This window comes from Dendropsophus ebraccatus, chromosome 12 (genome assembly GCF_027789765.1).
Source record: "Dendropsophus ebraccatus isolate aDenEbr1 chromosome 12, aDenEbr1.pat, whole genome shotgun sequence".
In the NCBI taxonomy this organism is placed as follows: Eukaryota; Metazoa; Chordata; class Amphibia; order Anura; family Hylidae; genus Dendropsophus; species Dendropsophus ebraccatus.
The window spans coordinates 37,132,360-37,156,894 of NC_091465.1; the positions used below are offsets into that span (position 1 = coordinate 37,132,360).

Consider the following 24,535-nt stretch of genomic DNA (forward strand, 5'->3'; position numbering starts at 1 on the left):
TTATTTTACATTTAAAAAAAAAAAAAAAAACACAGAAAAAACAAAAAAAAACTAGCTACATAATGTGGCCGGAAAAAAATGCAGTCATGATCATTATTTGCAACGATCAATATTACAAGACAAAGTTGGATCATAGCCTTAGCCGAAGTGTGAACATAGCCTTAAACAGTAACAACAAATGTGACTATGACTTTTTATTTTTGAATATTTCTGCCTTTTTTTCCTAAATATATTTCTGTTTGTAAGTCGGAAGTATGCATCCTGGCTTACACAAGGGTGGTTTCCCAACATGTCAGTATGCCCCGAGGCTATGGGAACCTTGGCATGTCTTTTACATTTTATCTGTAGGTGTTACTGTATGTTACATACATGGAGGCGGGAATGTAACAAATAAACTTTCTCAGCAATGCTCATGTATAGGTGTTTTGCAATGGTACAATGAAAACGCCCATTATTCACAATCACTTATAAAGTTTCTCTCCTTCTCTCCTTGGTACAGACTATTTCGGCTATTCAGGGAAAACAGCTTTCTAAAAGATTTCAGAGACCAGGATACAATAGATTAAGACTATCAGCTCCAGCTTATTCAGCTTTAAGGTAAGAGGAGGTAATATTATAAGGAGATATGAATATCTTGTATTATTATCCATACTGCAGCTCTCTATGGGATATAAGGTATATGTTGTTACCTGTCTGTCCATAAACATAACAGCATCTATATACATGGCCAGCCTTATTCTATGTATATATGGAAAAAGGAATGGGAACATAGTAGCAGCAAATTAATTCTGTGATTATCTTTCAGATTTTTACAAGAAGATGTCTGGATTTACACGACTAACAAATAAGCTCGAATTAGTGCAAGCTTTATGCGGTACAACACCCAAACAGTAATATCTAATGAAATGATATTGACTATGATAAGTATTATGAATATATTGAGTATTACCAGCTGATGAGATTGCCAGAGACGTGTCCAATCAGATGTGGTATTGTTCAATCTTACATGAACGTATAAAATACATGCAGACAAGTGCACCTGTCACGAGAAAAAGAGACATGTCAAAAGTTTTGATTGGTCAGGGTCAGGGAGCACAACTGACGGAGAACGAGCCAGGAGAAGTCTGCATGCAGTACTTTATCTCCTGTCTCTGTGTTATGTGTCCTGGACCGTCGCATAAGGTAAAGCCCCGTCACATAAAGGTCAGCACTTGTTCGCTCCTCGTTCCCCGCTCGCTGCTGCTGCTATTCCACGCGGCAGCAGCGAGCGGGCGAGTCCGGGGGGCGCGGGGAGCTGCAGGGGGGCTGCCCGGGTGATCGCTAGATTGTCCGGGGGGCTGCCCGGGTGATTGCTAAATCGTCTGGGCAGCCCATAGAGGATAGTGGCGGTCTGCTGACGACGTTCCTATTTAACGTAGTGGCGGCAGCAGATCGCTGCTATCCCAGTCGTTTGTCTTTCAACGGGTTTAAAAGACAAAGGACACAATGATCAGCCGACATGAACGATGTCGGCTGATCGTTGCCTTCTATTCCACAGGACGATTATCGGCCGAATACGGACAATAACCGTTCCGTGGCATAGGGCCGTAAGTCTAGTGGGCTGTGCTATTTGGCTGGACACAGAGCAGGGAGAGAACACACAGCAGCATGGACTTCTTCTGGCTCGTTCTCCTGACCGGTTGCAGTTTGAATATTCAGACCCAGACCGATAAACACTTTTGGCAAGTTTTTTTTTAGTTTTACTGTATTTAATCATGTACTTTCTAGATTATACTTTACCAAAGCTGAATGAATAAAATAGTTTTTGTAAGATCTCTACTGAATCTATAGAATGTATGTATTAGTTCATGTACATGAAAAACAGAGCCAAATCTGTCCATAAGTTGTATCGGGTATTGCAGCTCACTTGGGCAGGTGAGGGGCTATATATTTGGAAGAGGGTAGTCATGTTATTTTAATCCTTTAATATACAGTATACAGGATAGGATTAAATCCCACAGTGGTTGAAGCTTGGGTAAAGGCTTTCCTCATCTCCCAGGTGGTATCTAATAAGTCCTATGCACTAGATATATGGCTAATACACAAAACTATAATACCTGAGTGCATAAACAATAATCCTCAGTTACACCCCACATAACCAGCTTGCTTATAGCAAATGTATCAGATTGCTTTAAGATTTTTACATCAATAGACTGCTGCAAGGATGCCGGTGCCTCTCCTTTTTTTGAACCATGGCCCGGTTTCCACACACGACGTTGGTCTATTACCAAGCATCAGCCAGGCCTGAAGCACTGGAGCCGCATCAATGGAGCTGCGTCACAGAGGGGACTGGTTTCGTCACACTGAGGGCGGACGGGCCCCCTCCAGTGTTTCAGGCTGGGCCGGTGACAGGGAATAGACCGCTGTCATGTGCGGGAACCAGGCCATGGTACAAAAAAAAGGACTGAGGCACCAGCATCCCCGCGCCGGTACTAGTAAAAAAAAAAAGTGAATTTCAGCGGTTGTGTTTTATCAATTTACTGGTGTCTCCTTTTATCGTAATCCTATTAGTGACAATAACGAGGACATGCTCTCTCATCTTATTTTTTTTAGTTTTAGTGGTCAGAATGAAAACTGCAAGATTTCGGGATTATTTTAGAACATAGATGGTAAAATAGAAAACAAAAAAAATCACAAAAAATTCTTAAACAATTTGTTTACTGTAAAAACTTGATTTAACCCCTTAGCAACCCATGACGTATCTGATATAGTACATCATGGTGACGCGGGGGGAGTTCAGAGAGGGGTTCCGCCAGGACCACACTCTGAACGGCGCCGCTCCCGGCTGTTATGTACAGCCGGGAAGCGCCTCTATTAGCCGGCGCGGGTCCCGTTGCCACGTCGGCTAATTAAGCATCTAAATGCAGCTGTCAATCCTGACAGCTGCATTTAGATGCTTTGCTCCTCACTTCCCTGGTGTCTAGTGGGACGGATTGCGGGGGGAGATCCGTTCTTCTGGGTGATTTAGGACTCTATGAGCTATGACGCTTATCCCGGCTCAGCAATACATTGCTCTGGCCTGCATAAGTCAAGAAGGAAAAAAACAGGCGTAAGCTGTCATATTCACACATAAACCGAGCTAAACTGTTTAGTAAATCTGACGAAGGTCTGTGCACATCACACATATGCCAAAAAATGCTAAGGAGCACAGGGTACACTGCTTGATACATGTCCCCAGTGGCGCCGCAATGATGAGGCGACCTGAGTCGTCTGCCTTAGGCTGCGCCACCAGCTGTCATGGTGGGGGCGGCATTCAGTGGCAGATTATAATATGGGCGGTTCGGGCGGCGCTTATGAATACAGTCTCCCCCGCTCCCAGCATCTAATTACAGATGCTGTTCGGGCGCGGGGGTCTCCAGTACTGGCATTCCACGTCCGTGATCCGTCAGGATCACGGAACGTGGGAATGCAGCCTTAGTCCCCTGGCTGATGTGCGGCTGCCGGGGGTGTCCCGTCCTGTCCCCGGCAGCGCGCGCATCAGAGAGCTCCCCGTGCGCCGGAAGTCACAGCCACAGGCGCACGGGGAGCTCTCTGATGCGCGCGCTGCCGGGGACAGGACGGGACACCCCGGGCAGCCGCACATCAGCCGGGACCACACCAGAGAGGCTCAACGGGGGGAACGGATGGCAGGTGAGTTGTGTGCTGTTTTTTGTTTTATCTGCTGTGCAGGGGGGGGGCATCTATAAGGGAGGGGGAGAGGGAAGAGGGGGACCATCTATAAGGTGGGGGAAGAGGGGGATCATCTATAAGGGGGGGGAAAGAGGGGGACCATCTATAAGGGGGGGAGAGGGGGACCATCTATAAGGGAGGGGGGAAAGAGGGGGACCATCTATAAGGGGGGACCATCTATAAGGGAGGGGGGAGAGGGGACCATCTATAAGGGAGGGGGGAGAGGGGACCATCTATAACAGGGGAGAGGGGGACCATCTATAAGGGGGGAGAGGGAAGAGGGGGACCATCTATAAGAGGGGGGGGAGAGGGGGACCATCTATAAGGGGGGGAGAGGGGGACCATCTATAAGGGGGGGAAGAGGGGGACCATCTATAAGGGGGGGGAGAGGGGGACCATCTATAAGGGAGGGGGGAAAGAGGGGGACCATCTTTAAGGGGGGGACCATCTATAAGGGAGGGGGGAAGAGGGGACCATCTATAAAGGGGGGGACCATCTATAAGGGAGGGGGGAAGAGGGGACCATCTATAAAGGGGGACGACCATCTATAAGGGAGGGGGGAGAGGGGACCATCTATAAGGGGGGAGAGGGGGACCATCTATAAGGGGGGGGGGGAGAGGGGGACCATCTATAAGGGGGGGGAAGAGAGGGACCATCTATAAGGGGGGGGAAGAGGGGGACCATCTCTAAAGGGGGGGAAGAGGTGGGCCATCTATAAGGGGGGGAGAGGGGGACTATCTATAAGGGGGGGGGGAGAGGGGGACCATCTATAAGGGAGGGGGGAAAGAAGGGGACCATCTATAAAGGGGACCATCTATAAGGGAGGGGGGAGAGGGGACCATCTATAAGGGGGGGGGGGAGAGGGGGACCATCTATAAGGGGGGGACCATCTATAAGGGGGGGAGAGGGGGACCATCTATAGGGGGGGGAGAGGGGGACCATCTATAAGGGAGGGGGAAAGAGGGGGACCATCTATAAGGGGGGGGCCATTTATAAGGGAGGGGGGGAGAGGGGACCATCTATAAGGGGGGGGAAGAGGGGGACCATCTGTAAGGGGGGGAGGGAAGAGGGGGACCATCTATAGGGGGGAAGAGGGGGACCATCTATAAGGAGGGGGGAGAGGGGGACCATCAATAAGGGAGGGGGGAAAGAGGGGGACCATCTATAAGGGGGAAAGAGGGGGACCATCTATAAGGGAGGGGAAAGAGGGGGACCATCTATAAGGGAGGGGGGAGAGGGGGATCATCTATAAGGGAGGGGGATAGGGGGACCATCTATAAGGGAGGGGGGAGAGGGGGACCATCTATAAGGGAGGGGGAGAGGGGGACCATCTATAAGGGAGGGGGGAGAGGGGGACCATCTATAAGGGGGGTGGAAGAGGGGGACCATCTATAAGGGGGGGGAGAGGGGGACCATCTATAAGGGGGGAAGAGGGGGACCATCTATAAGGGAGGGAAAAGAGGGGGACCATCTATAAGGGAGGGGGGAGAGGAGGACCATCTATAAGGGAGGGGGAGAGGGGGACCATCTATAAGGGAGGGGGGAGAGGGGGAACATCTATAAGGGGGGGGAGAGGGGGAACATCTATAAGGGGGGGAGAGGGGAACTATCTATAAGGGAGGGGGGAGAGGGGGACCATCTATAAGGGGGGGAAGAGGGGAACCATCTATAAGGGGGGAAGAGGGGGCCAGCTATAAGGGAGAAGGGACCATCTATAAGGGGGGGAAGAGGGGGACCATCTATAAGGGGGGAAGAGGGGGCCAGCTATAAGGGGGGAAGAGGGGGACCATCTCCTAAAAGATCAGCACCCTCCTCTCCTGACATCCTCTGTGCTGCTGGGACTTCTCCTATAGGATTAGCACCCTCCTCTCCTGACATCCTCTGTGATGCTGGGACCTCTCCTATAGGATTAGCACCCTCCTCTCCTGACATCCTCTGTGCTGCTGGGACCTCTCCTATAGGATTAGCACCCTCCTCTCCTGACCTCTTCTGTGCTGCTGTGACCTCCCCTATAAGATCAGCACCCTCCTCTCCTGACATCCTCTGTGCAGGAAGGGACCAAACATTATGTTTATTGGGGACAACAGTGGGGGGGGGGGGGGATTATAGTAGCAGTATCCACAACAGCAGTAGTGGATTATAATGTGGGCGGATTGACGGGGGGGGGGGGGGGGGGGGCGTCATCCTATAGTTCGCCTCGGGCAGCAGAGAGGCTAGAATCACCCCTGCATGTCCCCTTATGTCATTACCTGCTGACACATTTCCTTTCAAGGAAACCGATCACTTTCCTGGTGAAGTGTGAACTACCCCCCGTACCTTATAGGTTGCAGCAGCTGTGCCCAACAGTTTCTGGCGGCGCAACACTTAAAAAAGAACAAAAAAAAATTCTAATCATTGCATCTGGCATCTAGGCATTGGGGCAGAGCCACAGCAGCATGTAGTCACGTTGCGCCCATGCTCTTCCCAGCCACTTACACTGGATTGGCGGCCTGAGCGCTGGGAATTTAATGCAAAGGCCATCACTAAAGTGTGAATGGCTGGGAAGAGCATTGAGGCAGCGTTCCCAATGCACCACATTGCCGATTAAAAAATTTATTTTTTTTAAATGCTGTGTCCCTGGAGAATGTCGGGCACAACATCGGGAGAGCTGTGTGCGGAAGCTATAAGGTACTGGGGCCAGTTTACCAAGGAGCCACATAGACTGAGGGTGCTAACACACACGACCGATGCGCAGCAGATCTGCAGCAGATTTGATGGTGCAAATTTGATGCTGTGTTCAGTTATTTACATCAAATCTGCTGCGTATCTGCTGCATATCCGCAGCAGAAATTTCACTGCGATATGGTGTGTGTGAAGCTACCCTGAAAATGTATTGAAAGTGAGCTGCTCCATTCAGACTGGGGACTTTCCAGTGATCATTGGGGTCCTATAATTATATGATAAATATAATTGTAAGAACAACTTTAAGCATGCTATGTTTACTACTAGGAAACACTAGCTTTAGTAGTTTATGCATGTCGAAGACTATATATTAGTAAACTAATTCTAATGATTTTTAACACTTTATTCCATTTACTTTTATCTAAATACAGATCCTTCCATGAAAATAGGATTCATACAGGCTGATTCACAATATGTGATAATTATGAATATCAACAATGACCTTCTGAATGCTTACCCAGAACAGTCTCTTCTCACTTTCAAATCAGATGTTCAAGGTAGATTTCAGTTGTCTGCTGTTTTTTATTACATTTTTTTTTATGAACCATTTGGGCTGGTATGGTGGTGAGCAATAAAAAATTAACATACTTTATTGTCCATTACATTTTCTGGAATAAATAAAGTTTTCATACATCCGTGTCTTATAAATCTGCACACAGATCATGGGATGACCACGCCGAGCCAGGCGTGGTCATCCCATAACCTGTGTGCAGATTTATGAGACACGGATGTATAAAAACTTTATTTATTCCGGAAAATGTAATGGACAATAAAATATGTTACATTCAAATATTTTTTTAAATCATGAATGTGTTTTTGATGTTTTAGGGTATGTGCATACTGAGGAATAGGCAAGAAATTTAAGCAGAATGCCCTCTTAATTTCAGCTTTAAATTCCTCCCGTAAAATATGAAGAGCATTATTTTTAATGAAATTTCCACTCTGTTGTTCACAATGCAGAATTTCCAAACAGAATTTTCTGCCAGATCCGCTTTCCGTCCAAAGAATTGACATAAATGAAATAAGTATCCTTGTACCAGCCTTCATTGTTTTATATGGCAACATCATTATAATGACATGAAATTCACCTATCTGCAAAATGCTACCAATGTTAATTTCCACTGATTGGTTCATCTCTAGCCAGAATCTTTCGAATTTTGTTCTTTTTTGTTTTGGTTGTAGGGGAAACAGCAGAAATGTTCATAGACATGTACATATATGTTTCTTGCCGCAAGAAGAAGGAAGTACCAGTGGTTCTCAGCTGCAAATTAAACAATAAGACTTACCTTCTGTGTGTGGAAAATAATTCAGTTGTTCTTAAGGTAAAATTTGATCCAAAATAAATATCGATTACCTAAATATTACTAATTTACAGCTGTTAAAGTACTTGTCACCTAAAATAACTTTATGCATGTCATAAGAAATGACAAAAGTTAATGATCACAATGGGTCTTACTGCTGAGACCCGCTCTGATTGGGACATACTATATAGCCAGGAAGAGAGCAGGAAAGCAGTGCCATCCACTCCCCAGCGTATCTCCGTAATGGATTATTCCGATTATGAAACTACATGGTCGGAAAAAGTGGCTGGCCAGGAAGTGGATCGCGCTGCAGCTTCTTTTCGTATGTCAAAATGTAAGATAGTTAAACCTGTAGGACTTGTCAAATTTACCTTCTTTTCCTGATATGCTCTCTCTTTCCCTCCCATTGTTGACAACTGTTGTCTAGATTCCCAACCACTGCTTTGCTCTAAAAGCAGTGGTTTGGCTGGTGTATAACCTTTTGGGGGGAATTTATTTAGCCCGATGTACATCTACCATACCACTGCTTTTAGGAGCTTCGAACTCATAAACACCAGAACACTAAAGTTGATCATCTTTCATTTTATTTTGTTATTTATTTTCTTATTGTTTTCCAATAACATACAAAGAAAAAAGGGGGAAAGACATTTCAGGAACCCTCTATAGCCATACATGGTGTAGTACAGATCACATACCACTGATATAATAAAACAGATAATGTCCATGCTTGTCTTCTGTAGTCACTTCACAGGTATATCACTGACGTATTAGAATGTCCATATCATTAATCATTGTTCCAATGCAAGGCTAACGGAGGGGGTGAGTGGGTAGGGGGTGTAAAGGGGAGGTAATTAAGGAAGGGTGTAGGGGATGGAGTGGGTAGGGGGTGGGAGAGGGTATACAAGTATTGGGACAAAAGATGAAGAACAATAAACAAGAATCTTAACTCTAAACTAGGTCCGGTATGACAAGATATAGCTAGGTATGTAGCTCCATCAGAGGGCAATGTGGTCGTATGAGGGTGTGCTGCCAGGTTCTCGCATCCATGACAACTTCACTTCAGGGTTCTTCGGTTCAGCAGTTGTCTATAGGATAATCGGGGTTGCCATATGTGCAGAAATTGCTCACGAGTCTCATTTTCCCAGCGTACTAATTCCTCTAGGCGAGCCAATTGGTCGCATTTCAGTTCCCACTCGGTTATTGGAGGAGCTGAAGAGCAGTTCCAATATAGGGGGATTAGTAATTTAGCTGCGGTGATAAGATGAGTGAGCAGATCCTTGTGCTTAGGTTGAAAGAATTGGTTGGGTAGCCACACGAGTATAAGTTTCTCATTGAGGATCACTTTTTTGTTTGCAATTTTACACATGGTGTCTTGCACTGATTCCCAGAAGGGTTTTATGAAGTCGCAGTCCCACCACAAGTGCTTGTATGTGCCAGAAGCTTTCAAACAACGCCAGCATTTGTTAGTGGGCGCTAATCCTGCTCTTGCCAGAAACACAGGGGTCCTGTACCACCTAGCGAATAATTTGTAAGAGCACTCCTGAGTTGTAACGCAACAGGAGATCCCATTAGAGTGGGCTAATACCATTTTGAATTCCTGAGGGGAAAAAGGGTTACTCAGTTCTTGCTTCCACGCTAATATGCAAGCAGGTTTATAATGCAATGTAGGGTCTGTCAATGCGGCATATATTTTAGATAATAATTTTATAGGAAGAGCATTAGAGGTTAATAATTTTTCCAACCAGTTGCAGGAGCGAAGGGGTAGATGTGCAGTGGCAAACTTGCGTCCAAGATGTACCATGTCTTTTTCTGCTATTATATTCCTCAGGGGGCAGAGGTATTAGTAGGCAGAAGGCTAGCAAGTTCATTGAGTGTCTTAGTGTCATGATTTTTTGGGGGGGTAAATGGCAGGTGTCCCCAAAGTGTGTGTGTGTGGGGGGAGGAACGATTTTTCTAGACAAAAGGCCGGGATCACGGATCAAGGGTTTTAGTTTCAAAAGAGAATGTATGGTTTTAATAGTTGCATTGAGGATGGGGTATTTTATAAAGTTGGCGGGAAGATTCACTTTATCTGACCAAAGGCATGAGTCGGGCTAGCTCCATATGCGTAAGTGACTTGTAGCTAGCCCACACCACCGACTCAAAAGGGCAGACTTTGGATTGAATATGAGGTAATCCAGACCGCCCTCAGAACGTTTTAAGATGAGATGGTGAGGTGCAAGTCTAGGCCGCTTCCCTGCCCAAAGAAAGGCAGATAAGAGGTGTTGGATTGCCTTAAAAAATGAGGATGGGACTGAAATTGGGAGAGCTTGGAAAATATATAGTAATCTGGGCAAAATGTATGTTTTAATATAATTTTTTCAGCATGTCCAAGATACTAAGGGGATATGCAAGGTGGATAAGGTAGTTTTAATCTTCGCAAGCAGTGGGGTGTAGTTAGCTGAATACATGTCTGCATTCAGCAGTGAGGTCGGGTGATAGCTGCAACAGAGATTGGGTGCTTTGCCCTCTTTCGGCTGTACGGTGATGTAGGCTCCGAGAGCCTGTCTGGGGAGGGATTGGCCACTGAGGAGGGAGTTGCATAATTGAGTGAAGCGTGGGATGAGAGTTTGTTGGAATTTTTTATAGTACAATATTGGGAGGCCAACTGGGCCCATTGGGGATACTGAGCGCATGTAGCCAGTCAGCGCGGGGGAATAGGTGAGTAGTAGATGTGAGATGTGATGACAGGAGCACACAAGATGCTCTCCTGTCATCTCTGCAGCCTGTCGGCGGGTGGGGGGGCTCCGGCTAGATGATCCTTACCGCGATCCTTCTCCGGTTCGCAGCACGGATCGTGTGAATAAGGCTTTACAGTCTGCTTACCTACTTGTGCTACCAGAGGTTGGACAGAAGGTAACACAAAGGGGGGGGGCAACTTAGGCTGTAGTTAGGCAATAGTTAGGCTGTGTTCTCATATTTGCAGTGATTAAATCAGTATTGCAGTGAAATAGTGCCGCACAATCACCTTAGACTGCTGCCTATGGAAGTGAAGGGAAAGGAGACAGAGGCAGAGAGACACCCAATGCTTACAGCGAATGTACCAATTTATCACCTAAATTTTTTTCTTTACATCACCTGGTCATCGCCTACGCGTATATCCTGGTTGGGCGGTCCACTTTTCAAGTCACCACCTGGTTGCCACCCTCTGCACCAGTTTCGTGACATGCAGATAGAACCAGTCTATTTGGAGGTGGCCCTGGCGCCTCTAGTACATTGCTATCCTTTCCCCTGGTTGCGCAGCTAGACTTGATACTGAAGGAGGCTTGTCACCAAGGGGAGGAGATGTCAGGGTATTGGGGGCACTGGGCCTGCCTCCAGTGCATAGAGAAGCCCTATTTGTAACGAAACTGGAGCAGATGGTGGAAACTGGGTTTCGATGTGATAAATGGACTGCACCACTGGGATCTAGGCGCTGGTGCTGACAAGGAGATGTAAAAAAAATTTAGGCTCTAAAGTGGTACATTAGCTTTAAAAACCTAGAATGTTTTACGTGTCATCCCAGTGCTGGACCCAGTGCAGCTTACATGGCACTGTACTGCCCTATAATGCCCTGCATGTTGCTTCTTATGGTATGCTATAAAGATATATGGGAACAGCATTCCTTGCTATGCATGTGCAGTGCAAAAAACAGACTAAACACAGGAAATCCGGCCAGTACAGTCACGGCTCAATGTGTCCATCAGTCACATGACTGCCTTCTCTGTGAGCGCTCAGATGACCTGGGATACACAGGACTTCCTGTTTTCTGACTCTTTGAGAAAAAAAGAGACAGAAAACAGGAAGTGCCCTCTTCTCCATGATAACTAAAAAAAATGAATGTATGTTGCAAACTTGCTTTATACTATGTGTACTGTTGATTTAGATTTTGAAAGTTATAACGACAGGTATCCCTCCTAACATTTCATTAACAGGAAAGTGAAATGCCTGGAAAAATCCATTCTGAGACAAGTGAATTTATCTTCTACAAACGGGATCTTTATACTGGTTGTAGAACTTTTGAGTCATCGGTGGAGAGTGGATATTTCCTTGCGTGGAGCAAAGAAGACAGGAGTCTGGGACTACGGCCCTATGACCAAGACAAACTTGATGAATCTGCAGCTTTTTACTTAAGTAAAAGTTTCCTTTGTGTTTAGTTGGAAACAGCCTTGCTTACTTCCCTCTTTCCCCACCAGGGCCGTTTCTAGGTTTTCTGCTGCCTGAGACAAAACCTGAAATTGTGCCTTCCACATTGATGGGCTGTTTGAGAATTCCCAACCATTTTCATGTGCTATAGACAAGTGACGGGAGCCTGTTCAGTGTTGGAATGGGATTGGCAAGTGGTGCAGGGGCAGGTAAAAAAGGGCTTTATTACACGGCCCGATCAGTTTAGTAAACGTTCTGCTAGATCAGCGCTCGTTTAGGCTAGGTTCACACTGCGTTTTCAGCATCCGTTTAGCGCATCCGTTTTTTGCAAAAAAACGTATGAAAAACGGATTACAAAAAAACGGATTCATTTGTGTGCATCCGTTTTTCCTTTGACTTCCATTATAAATAAAAAAACGGATCCGTTTTTTTTGACGGACCAAAACGGACAAAAAAACGTTGCTGACCCTATTTTTCTGGACGTTAAAAAAAAACGGATGCGTTAAACGGATGCTGAAAACGCAGTGTGAACCTAGCCTTACTAGGCCTATCGCATGGCTTGATTATCATGCAGGAAGGGCTGCATGGACATCATTAGGGGTGTCCTTGCAGCTCTTGCTGTATATAGTAAATAATAAACTGTATACATTACCTTTCCACACTTCTTGGTGTCTTCCTGGCTTCTCTATGCTCCCCACCACCGCCGGTAGAACTCCAGAGCAGCTCTAAAGTTGTGCTGGTGGCTGCGGGGAGAACCCAGGAAGACACAGAGTAGCATGTGGAAGTACCGTATACAGTTTGTTTTTTTTCTTTAAAGATTCATCATTAGTAGGCTGTGCATCGTTATTACATGTAGTGATGTAGTGTCAGTGGCCGATAAGTTTAGGTCATCGCTGATGGTTGTCTTTTTTTACACAGACCGATAATTTTCCAGATTTTCATCAGATTATCCCTCCGTGTAATAGGGCCCTAAAGCCTCTATTACACGGGCGATGCAGAGGAGCAAACGAGCGCTGTCAGTGCTTGATTGCTCCTCATTTCCCGCTTGCTGCTGGCGCTCATACATGCGTCGGCAGCGAGCAGTTAAGAGCAGGGGGGCCGCGGGGAGCTGCGGGGGGGGGGGGGGGGGGGTTAGGGGGCAGGTGATCACCAGAAGATCGGCAGAAGATCGTTGCTATCTTAGTCATTTGTCTTTCAACATGTTAAAAGACGTTTGTCATTGTCTTTTATTACACAAGAACATTATTGGCCAAGTACAGCCGATAATTATAGTGCTTGAAAAGCCCTATATTGTAATCCGTATTCTTCTTCTTCCGTTTCCGTTTCTTCTTCCAGCCATTTTTCTGCGCGTAATACAGCCCGAACCGCTTTGCGCACAGACTCCGTTCACACTGCGTTTCGAAGCCCTTGGTGGTGTGAGGTGTGCTATATATTTTTCATTTTGATTGGATTTGTTGTTTTTAAGAAATTTACGTTTAAAGACCTCTAACTTCCCATAGAAAATAATGGCCCATTGGAAATAATTGCCACACTCTAACCGCTAACAGCCAATCACAGCACATATGCAAATAGCTGAAATATAGCAGCCAATAGGAAATCTAAGGTCTTGTCAGGCAATGTATCACAACATCCACAGTCACATGTCCACTATTGGCCAATAGAAGATGTAATATATGGAAGGGCCTTAATGATGTGGTCTCCCTGACATAAGTAAGATTGTCATGGTAACCAAGCAATGATTTTTACCGTAAAAGGACCCAAGTCGCTCTTAAAGGGACGGGACCCATGTCGCTCTTAAAGGGACCCATGTCGCTCTTAAAGGGACCCAAGTCGCTCTTAAAGGGACGGGATGCATGTTCCTCTTAAAGGGACCCATGTCGCTCTTAAAGGGACCCATTTAGCTCTTAAAGGGACTAGAGCGACTTGTGTCCCTTTAAGAGTGACTTGGGTCCCTTTAAGAGCGACTTGGGCCCCTTTGAGAGTGACCTGGGTCCCTTTGAGAGTAACCTGGGTCCCTTTGAGAGCGACCTGAGTCCCTTTGAGAGCGACCTGGGTCCCTTTAAGAGCAAAATGGGCCCCTTTAAGAACGACCTGGGTCCCTTTAAGAGAGACCTGGGTCCCTTTAAGAGCCACCTGGGTCCCTTTAAGAGCCACCTGGGTCCCTTTAAGAGTGACTTTGGCCCCTTTAAGAGCGACCTGGGTCCCTTTAAGAGCGACCTGGGTCCCCGTAAGAGCGACCTGTGTCCCTTTAAGAGCGACCTGTATCCCTTCAACCCTTAGACGACCCAGGGAGTATAGTTACGCCATAGAAGTATGTCCCCAGACGACCTAGGGCGTAACAATACGTCCTGGGTGCTTCTCCGGCTATGAATCGCGCTCCGGAGCGGAGCGCGCTTCATAGCAGGTGGGCGGCGGCTGCAATCAGCAGCTGGCACCTCACCGTTCATAACACGCTGCAGCAATTGCGCTGCCGCGTGTCATTGCCTCCTTAAACGCAGCGAACGCGGTGCGACCGCGGCGTTTAAGTGTAAGTGAAAGGGGGTCACTTACCTGCCTCCGTGCGGTCCGATCGGCGATCTGCTGCACTGAGCCTGCACAGGCAGGCTCAATGAGCAGATCGCCGATAACACTGATCAATGCTATGCCTATGGCAAAGCAATGATCAGTGTAAAAATCAAAGTACTGCATGTAAAAGTCCCCCAAAGGGACTTCAAATGTGTAAAAAAAAGTTAAAAACACTAATACACTACTCCAAAGCCCCTCCCCCAATAAAAGTTGAAATCCCCCCCTTTCCCATTATATAAATAAAACATATAAAAATAAATAAACATATAATATACTGTAGCGTGCGCAATTGTCCGATCTATTAAAATATAACAAGCGTCATTGCGAACGGTGAACAGCGTACACGAAAAGAGGGGAAAAAGTGCGCGGATTATCGATTTAATGTTACATTATATATATATATATATATATATATAAAAATTATAAAAAGTGATCAAAACGTCCGATCTTCACAAATATGGTATTAATAAAAACTAGAGATCATGGCAGAAAAAATGACACCCCATACAGCCCTGTAGGTGAAAAAATAAAACTGCTATAAGCGTCACAATAGGGCCATTTTATTTATAATTAATTGCCAAAAAAAAGGATTTCATTTAAATAAATAAATAAATGACCTATAGAATAATACTATCATGTCGTTTTTACCATATAGTGTATTACGTAGACACAGGAACCCCCCAAACGTTACCATATTGCATTCTTTTTTACGATTTCACCAATTTATATCTTCATAAATAATATATTTGGGATTCCATCATACATGTTATGGTAAAATGAATGACGCCATTACAAAGTACAACTATTCCTGTAAAAAACAAGCACTTACATGACCTGTAGATAGAAAACTGAGAGTGCTAGAGCTCTTAGAAGGGGAGGAGGGAAAAACGAAAACACTAAGATCAAAATTTGCGCAGTCCACTGGGTCATTTTGGGCCTGGTTCTCAAAGGGTTAAGAGCGACCTCGGTCCCTTTAAGAGCGAAATGGGTCCCTTTAAGAGCAACCTGGGTCCCTTTAAGAGCGTCCTGGGTCCCTTTAAGAGCAAAATGGGCCCCTTTAGGAACGACCTGGGTCCCTTTAAGAGCGACCTGGGTGCCTTTAAGAGTGAAATGGTTCCCTTTAAGAGCGACCCGGGTCTCTTTAGGAGCGACCCGGGTCCCTTTAAGAGCGACATGGGTCCCTTTAAGAGCGACCTGGGTCCCTTTAAGAGCAAAATGGGCCCCTTTAAGAATGACCTGGGTCCATTTAAGAGCGACCTGGGTCCCTTTAAAAGCGACCTGGGTCTCTTTAAGAGCGACCTTGGCCCCTTTAAGAGCGACCTGGGTCCCTTTAAGAGCGACCTAGTTCCCTTTAAGAGCGACCTGGGTCCCTTTTAAGAGCGACCTGGGTCCCTTTACGAGCGACGCTTTAAGGAACCCAGGTCGCTCTTAAAGGGATCCAAGTCACTCTTAAAGGGACCCATGTCGCTCTTAAAGGGATGGGACCCATGTTGCTCTTAAAGGGACCCAAGTCGCTCTTAAAGGGACGGGACCCAGGTCGCTCTTAAAGGTACGGGAACCAAGTTGCTCTTAAAGGGACGGGACCCAAGTCACTCTTAAAGGGACCCAAGTCGCTCTTAAAGGGACGGGACCCAAGTCGCTCTTAACAGGACCCATGTCGCTCTTAAAGGGGCGGGACCCAAGTCGCTTTTAAAGGAATGGCACCAAGTAATAAAGTTTCTCTTAAAGGGGTTGTCCGGCGATAAAAAATTATTCACAGAATAACACACATTACAAAGTTATACAACTTTGTAATGTATGTTATGTCTGTGAATGGCCCCCTTCCCCGTGTTTCCCCCCACCCACGCTAGACCCGGAAGTGTGGTGCATTATACTCACCGCATATCGTGTCGTCCACGGTCTCCGATCGTCAGCAGTGACGTCTTCTTCGGGAGCTTGGCGGATCTTCCCGAGTGCCGGCCACCCTCTGCAGCGTCATCCGAAGCTCAGCCGCGATTGGCTGAGCATAACTGTGCTCAGCCAATCGCGGCTGAGCGGCTGATGACGCGGCCACGTCATCAGCTGCTCAGCCGCGATTGGCTGAGCACAGTTATGCTCAGCCAATCGCGGCTGAGCTTCGGATGACGCTGCAGAGGGCGGCCGGCACTCGGGAAGATCCGTGGCCTCCCGAAGAAGACGTCACTGCTGACGATCGGAGACCGTGGTCGGCACGCGACAGGTAATGTATAGCGCACCACACTTCCGGGTACACGGGTGGCGGTGGTGGGACACGGGGAAGGGGGCCATTCACAGACATAACATACATTACAAAGTTGTATAACTTTGTAATGTGTGTTATTCTGTGAATAATTTTTTATCGCCGGACAACCCCTTTAAAGGGATGGCACCCAGGGTTAAAGTTTCTCTTAAAGGGATGGCACCCAGGGTTAAAGTTTTTCTTAAAGGGAAGTCACTGGTAAAGGGGCGCTCTGGAAGTCACTAGTAAAGGGGTGCTCTGGAAGTCACTGGTAAAGGGGTGCTCTGGAAGTCACTAGTAAAGGGCCGCTCTGGAAGTCACTAGTAAAGGGGCGCTTTGGAAGTCACTGGTAAAGGGGCGCTCTTTTCAAGCACTATGTATTTTCCTGGAAATGCAAATCTAGTTTTCCTATGGTCTGCAGTGATGGCATAAGATGAGGTTGTCACTATTCCATTTTGACCTTTATAGACTGAGTAATATTGGGGTAGGAAATAAACTGAAATAGACTCCAGCTTAAAATAATTTTATTCCTTTGAATAGATCCAGATGTCTTTCCTTAATAATTGAAAGAGTTGAATCCTGCCGCTTAGTCTATGTTTACACCAAGCGTTTAATTAGCGTTCATTTGGTGCTATGTTGCAGCAAATTGTGCAATCACGGTAATTACCACTATTTAAACGCTTTGTGTGAGCATAGTCTAATGCTACGTTTACACGGAGCGATAATTCGCCCAATCGTTTAACGATTTTAAAGCAACAATTTGGTTTTTATAACGATCAGCGTTTAGACGAGTAAATCATTCGAAAAATCATATGAAAATTAGTCAGAAAAATTGTTAATCATTTTTTTAGATCGCTTAAGCCCACCTTTTACATAAGGTGAATCTTCGAAAGACTGTTTAAACGAACAGATCTGCGAATTTTTGCGAGCGATGAACGACGATTTGAGAACATGTTGAAAGATAAAAAAAAAAACGATTTTTTGCTCATCGCTTGATCGTTTGCTGTGTTTACACGGAACGATTATCGCTCAAATGCGATCGTTATTGCGAAAATTCGAGCGATAATCGTTCCGTGAAAACGCAGCATAACAGCCGCCAATAAGAGGAGATTAGGAGCTTGGAAAGGATGAAAGATGATTCATTGCTACAGTTTCTTTATTAGTGTCACTGTTGTGGCTTTTTTTGCAGAAATCAATAGTCCAGGTGATTTTAAGAAACTTTGTAATTAGATTTATTAGGCAAATATGCCATTATCTGCATTCAAAAAGCCTTTCCCTAGCCCCCCCCCCCCTCCTCTCTCTCATTCACTGCTCATTATCAGGAAATTGCATCTTCTTTTCATTGCCCTGTCTGTTCTATGGAGAGGGGAGGGGGGAGGAGGGAACTTAGTCACCAGCAGAGAGCACAGAACTAAGGACTACACAGTGGGAGGTGTGTGAAAGCCGTATTCAGAGGTCAGTGCTGACTTCAGAGGAGATAGCCCGGTGATGTAGCTGTAAATTAACTCTTTTTTGTCCTGTTTTGGTGCCTCATCTTCCTCAACCCCTTTCTGAAAGGGGGGGAGGAGCTTCAAACTGCTTTATCATAATAAAAATGCATTTTTCGGCTAATAAACCCAATTACAAAGTTTCTTAAAATCGGCTGTACTGTTGATTTCTGCAAAAAAAGAAAACAACAGTGACACTTTACAGCGGCACTGTCAGCAGGTTCTTCCCAGAGAACCTGCTGATATGCCGCAGTAGCTGTGTATCTCCGTAGAACATAGCCATTAGTTTAACCCCTCTCCTCCCCTGCATTGTTTGTAAAATCGCTAAATGCTCTTATGCAAATTACTGGCAAAAGAGCAGTAGCGCGAAACAAGCCTGTTACATGCACCTAAGCTGGCGTCTGCTCCACGATGTCCGCACATTCATAAAGAATAAAGAAGCTGTCCTTTACTTGTGCCGGTGAGTGCAGTTTTCTTTTTCTTTCTTTTTTTTTTTTTTCTAAATGGCTCTTATGCTAGTAATTTGCATAAGAGCAATTAACGATTTTATAAACAATGCGGGGGAGGAGAGGGGTTAAGCTAATGGCTTTGTACTACAGAGATACACAGCTACTGCGGCATATAAGCAGGTTCTGGGAAGAACCTGCTGATAGTGCCGCTTTAAGAGATACAGTACTGTATATAAATTTGTCTTCTGTAAGCTCTCATGACCAAAGGCTGAAGTCAGGATTATATAACTGTGAAGAGAAGTAAGGAATTTAGGGGAGACTTATCAAGCCAGTCTGGATTTATTTAAAGGCGCACACCTCTACATAAATCTGGGTGTATCAGAGCTGCTGTGCACAGCAATTTATGATGGTCAACAAAAAGTCACAATGGGGGAGATTTATCAAACATGGTGTAAAGTGAATCAGATTCCACCTTACATTTCCCAAAGAGTCTGTGAGGAATGAAAGGTGGAATCTGATTGGTTGCTAGGGGCAACTGAGCCAGTTTCACTTTACACCATGTTTGATAAATGTCCCCCAATATCTTTTTACAAAATGGGTGTTTGTCAAATATTTTAAAACTTTTTGCTATTTGTGCTGCCCGTGCAGCATCATAAACCGTCCTCCCTTTAGAGTTCTGATTCAAAGCTCTGCAATACATAAAAATCTGCACATTCTATTGTAGGCATTGCATATTAAAAAAAAAAAAACACCCACTATAAGGTGCTGTATATAAGTTTATATTTCTAGTGTATTTTTAACCAAGTTTTTTTTTTGAAATTGCAGTACCTGCTGACACTCGGGTTTTTAAGGGGGATCCAACGACACCAATCCCAAGTCATGTCTGGAATAATCATAATGAATTACTCATTGCCCACCCAGAACAGTCTATTGTCAAATTTGAGCCTGAGCCACATATAGAAGGTAGACTTTATTCTCTGTTGGTGTAAATATTCATTTCACAAGCATGGAAACATTGTTAAGATTTAACCACCTAGTTGCTTTGATCAATGGCAATATCTTCTAGGTATTTAGAAGAAGCCACAGGGCAATCACTTTAATCATGCTATTAAAGGGACTAACCAATTGTCAAGTCAAGGGACCTTCTGGAGGCCTCTCTGGTGGCTGCAATGATTGGACTCCTATATAGCAGGGTGTTATAAAACACTGTCAAAATAACAGTACACTGCAATACATTTATACAATAATATTAGTGTACAGAACAATTGATCAAGTGATCTCATAGTCAGGCCACCTAGGGGGACTAAAATGTAATAAAATTAAAAAAAACTCTTTGAGTTCACACACAGTATATTTCCCAAAAAAATATCCAAAAATAGAGTCTCTAGTTTCTGTATCATGGTCTTGCAACAAAAACTGCAGAGATAGATATCTTAGAGATTGAGGTAGAAGAAAAACAACTTTTTTTAGGCTATGTTCACAGTACGTAAAAGTGCGGCCGTTGTCGCCATCGGCAAAAATGGCCGTATTTTGTACGGGTGAACAATGCCTATTGTTCTATGGGATCCCGGCCAGAGCATATACACATCGTATGCGCTCCGGCTGGGATCCTGCACGGGATCCTGATCCTGAATTGCGGCTGTAAGAAACCCTGTCAGTTCACACAGTGAAGCAAGCGGCTCCGGCAGCTCGCTTCACTGTGTGCTATGGGAGGTTCTGCTGCGGGCGCGCGCTGATGCCGGGGACACAGTACCGGGGTCACAGAACAGCCAGTCTCATACGTTGTGTGAACATAGCCTTAACCTGTTACCAACCAAACACATTTTGATTGATTTACTTTTTTTTCACCTTCTCAAACCCATGACATTTTTATTTTTTCACTAACAGAGTTGTGTAGGGGCTAATTTCTTGCAAGACAGGTTGTACTTTTTGTTGTTTACCTTAATTTTACCATAAAATTTATTACAAACTTTAATTTAAACTATTTAGTGATCAGTATAAAAAAAACACAGGACAACACCGAGTTTTACTATGTTTCAAGCTTTGATGTTTTTATTTTTGCTTTTTTTATGAATGTAACTTTTAAATCCTTTTTTTCCTGGGATGTTATATGACCAAAAATTGTAAGTTCTAGTGTTTATAATGTAATATTTTTGTGTGTGTGTGTGTGTGTGTGTGTGTGTGTGTGTGTGTGTGTCGTTCACTATGTGAAATAATAATGTTATAGTGTAATAATTGAAATAAGGGGATTTTTAAAATATTTTGAAAAACATTTTTGAAACTTTTTCTTACACATTTTTAGCCCCTCTAGGGGACTTGTATAAGCAGTCATCCAAATTCTTATACAATTCAGCTGCAGATAGCAGGCAGCCCCCACCGTCAATGGAGCAGGCTCAATTCCTGAGCCCACGTTGTACGTCTATAGCAACTTTTTTTAACTGCTTCTATGCCAGGCTGGTAAAAATAATAAATTCACCTTGCTTAACTGTTCCCGTTCCTCTGGTGCGCTCCCATCTGCTTCTTTGGATCCCAGCTCACTGACAGTCCGCTCACACTGTTTCACCGCAGCCAGTGATTGGCTGAGCAGACTGTCAGAGCGGCTATAGATTCTTATGGTAATGAGTATTGCAGCGGATTTGCTATGATATGCAGAGCATGAAATCCACTGCAAACCCGTTACTTGTGAATTTTAAATCTTAAACCAATATCTATTTTTCTGTTTTAGCGGAAAAAGCAACTTTCTTCCAGGACATCTACAGAGAGCTCGCTGTTACCAATAAAGGAACACCAATGGCCATGAGCTGCAAAGTAGACAATAAGACTTATCTTCTGTGTGTAGAAAATAATTCAGTTATTCTTAAGGTAAGATCCAAGCCCTTAGAGACATGTCCACCATCACCTTTCCTTGTACAGGGGTCCCTCAAGTTACATTATTAATTGGTTTCAGGACGACCATTGTATGTGGAAAATATTGCATCTTGAAAACAAAACTCTATGAAAAACTGGTAATTGGTTCCAAAGCCCCAAAATGTCATCCCAAAACGAGAAAAATGAAGATTTAAAAGAAAATAAGCAGATAACTTACAGTACTGTATATGGATAAAGCAAATCGTTACATATAGCAGTCAGAAAGAGCAACTGGAGACGGTAAATTACTTTCTATGTAGTTGACAGGAACACTTTTAGGGTTCTGTACAGATAAGAGAAAAATAAAGTGAAGCCACCCTCACCTGGTGCCCGTTATTTGCTACGGCCTTCGAAGTAATGTTCACGTCAATTATTTCCATCCGTTGTCTATAGACCATTGTTTATACAGCGTGTGAACATAGCCCCACACTGTATTGTAGAGAGGCGCCTCTAAACCCCCAATCACTGCATACACTTCAGTAATACTGGGGTTTTACCAGTAAATTGGCCACTTTTATTGGTTGATCACCTAGTTATTCACATGTATGTTGAGTCTGGTCTTAACTTACGATCATCCATTAAGAACCTTCATTTTATGTAGACAATAACCACTGTATTTAGTTAAGGATTTCGATATCCAATGAAGGAAGCAAATTACATGTTACATGTAATATTGCGACATGTTAGCTAAAAGTTTATGAGGCATGGGGGTAGGGCTTTATGTTAGCCTGGCATAGGCAATAGACGATATCCCCAGCACCACCTTCATCCAGCACTTGTATGACATAATCAAAGAAATCAATGAGATTAGTCTGACATGATCTGTCCGCAGTAAAGTCATGCTGGTTTGGATCCATTAAATTGTTAATTCTAAGGTAATCCATCGTCTTCTTTTTTAGAAGAGTGTCCTTCATTTTTACTACTTAAGCTAACTGGCCTGTAGCTAGTGGGCTCTTCTCTTCTACTCTTTTTGTGGATGGGTATAACATTGGCTGGTCTCCAATTGTCAGGAGCATCCCCTGTTAGGAGGGATTGGTTATACCCTGACAGATCTGTATAACCAATCGCTCCTAACAGAAGATGTTCCTGACAATTGGAGAACGGCTAATGTTATACCCATCCACAAGAAGCTAAGTAGAGAAGGCAGTCCCACCCCCAGTGCACCAAAATACCTTATTAGCATATGAAATAGTTTACAAATATCCCCAAAATTGAGCTAAAAATCAAGGTAAGAATATTACCTTCATCCCCAGCGCCCGAAGTGCTATAGAGACATATGAGCAGGTTAGATGTTTCTAAGTGCTTCTTACCTGCTGGTTTCCCTTTAAGCTGTTTGCATAACTTGCATTGACATAAATAGCTGTGAATATGGCATAAATGCCCATGTTACATACTATAAATCCACGCATATTTACAAGACCCTGTGACTATATATATATATATTTAGAATACTAATGGACTGTTTCTTCACGGACAGGAAGATAAACTACCTGCGGAAATACCAACAAAGACCAGTGAATTAATCTTCTATAAGAGATTCTTCTCTGATGGGCAATCTTCTTACTGTTTCGAGTCATCATTCATTGAAAATCACTGCCTTGCTTGGAACACGGAAGGACCTGAAAAAAAGTTGATCCTAAAGCCATATTCTGGAAATGGCATCGATGAAACCATGAAGTTTGACCTACAAGAGAAAACATCGGATATACTATAAGATGTCTGTTACCTGACTAATGCATATTTCCTGCACAGTCCTCAGGCAAGCATAGAAAAAGACCCCCTACCTATTGTTTGCCATGCTCCTGTGAACCCAGCTTATTGTAAAGATACCAGAATTACTGATTTATTGTCACCTTGTCTCCCAAAACAAAAGATCAAAAAGCAGCTGTATTTGCACTTAGCCACACTATAAAGTTGACTCTATGCCCCCCCCCCCCACACACACACACACACACGACAAACACACACGCATAGATTTCCATTTGGCCCCACAAATAATTTTCAGGCTTTGCAATAAATTATATCTAATTGAGAATTAGGCCAAAGACATATTTCACTTGGGCTGTATCCTCATCTAGGATTTTACAATCCAAATGCTTTCTTTACAGATGTTTGGATGTGATGATCTTTCCCAGAATAGAGAATAAACAGCAGTTATCCATCTTCTTGGACATGTATAGTCACAGAGATGATTGCTTCTTTGCGGTATCTACTAGTTTTTTTATTGCATTGTCTGTTAAGATAATATATCAACTGTTCTAGAGCCCATCCAAAGAAGAGGTCATATATTAATCTACACCCTATCTGGACCTTTCCCACAAGACAAACTGGGTGTTTAGTGAGGACTTTTCTTTCCCTCTATCCCAGGGAGAGATACGCACAGGGAGCCCCCATTGAGTTTCTTGGGACTGTCTACGGAAGGTCTCCTTGGAAACAAAAAGAAAACATACAGAACGTTTCAGCAAGACTGGAGAAAAAAGATTAAAAGTGGACGAAGGTGTAAATACAATGTATTCATTCATCGAGATGTAACTGCTTCTAGGCTGTTTCAATGTTTAAAGTGTCTCTGCCTTACATGAAACTAAGGTCATGTCATCCTCTAGGTGTCATCAATCAAGTCATTGCAGAAAGTCCATTATATTGTTTAGATATGATGGCATAGTCTCAATGTGGACCCGCTGTGCTGACCAACCGATCTGGCTTTGGACCAGGGAGCGGAGTCTAATTCCCAATCAGCTCTTCACACTATACTGTATTTCACTCCAGAATGTGAAAGATGGACCTCTTAGGCTAGAGGATACCCCCCTATAAAATAGGCCAGTACTGTATAGGGTTCATCATTGCTCTGGTTTATCAACTGTTCTGTATTTGACTGTCCATTCCATACTATCATACTATTCTATATTGTCCTACGTCTTTAATGCTACAAGACCTGCATGTCTTGCCAGGCTTGTATGGCTATGTACTGGACAAAGAAATTGTACCCTTTTTCTTGAA

The 24,535-nt window shown here is 44.3% G+C and overlaps 1 protein-coding gene across 1 annotated transcript; it reads left to right on the forward strand.

The window, feature by feature from the left end:
* The first annotated feature begins 508 nt into the window (after positions 1 to 508).
* Positions 509 to 24,535, forward strand: LOC138769431 (uncharacterized). The gene is made up of 8 exons (XM_069947909.1): positions 509 to 597; positions 806 to 874; positions 6,801 to 6,926; positions 7,612 to 7,751; positions 11,684 to 11,882; positions 19,457 to 19,594; positions 21,357 to 21,493; positions 23,016 to 24,535. The coding sequence occupies exons 2-8, from the start codon at positions 820 to 822 to the stop codon at positions 23,250 to 23,252; spliced, it is 1,032 nt and encodes a 343-aa protein (XP_069804010.1). The 5' UTR covers positions 509 to 597; positions 806 to 819; the 3' UTR covers positions 23,253 to 24,535.

What these genes read in the sequence shown, in the direction of transcription:
- LOC138769431 (XM_069947909.1), top strand. Translation starts at nt 820, where the DNA reads ATGTCTGGATTTACACGACTAACAAATAAGCTCGAATTAGTGCAAGCT. An exon ending in ATAATTCAGTTGTTCTTAAG is followed by an intron (nt 7,752 to 11,683) that starts GTAAAATTTGAT and finishes TTTCATTAACAG; the next exon opens with GAAAGTGAAATGCCTGGAAA. An exon ending in ATAATTCAGTTATTCTTAAG is followed by an intron (nt 21,494 to 23,015) that starts GTAAGATCCAAG and finishes CTTCACGGACAG; the next exon opens with GAAGATAAACTACCTGCGGA.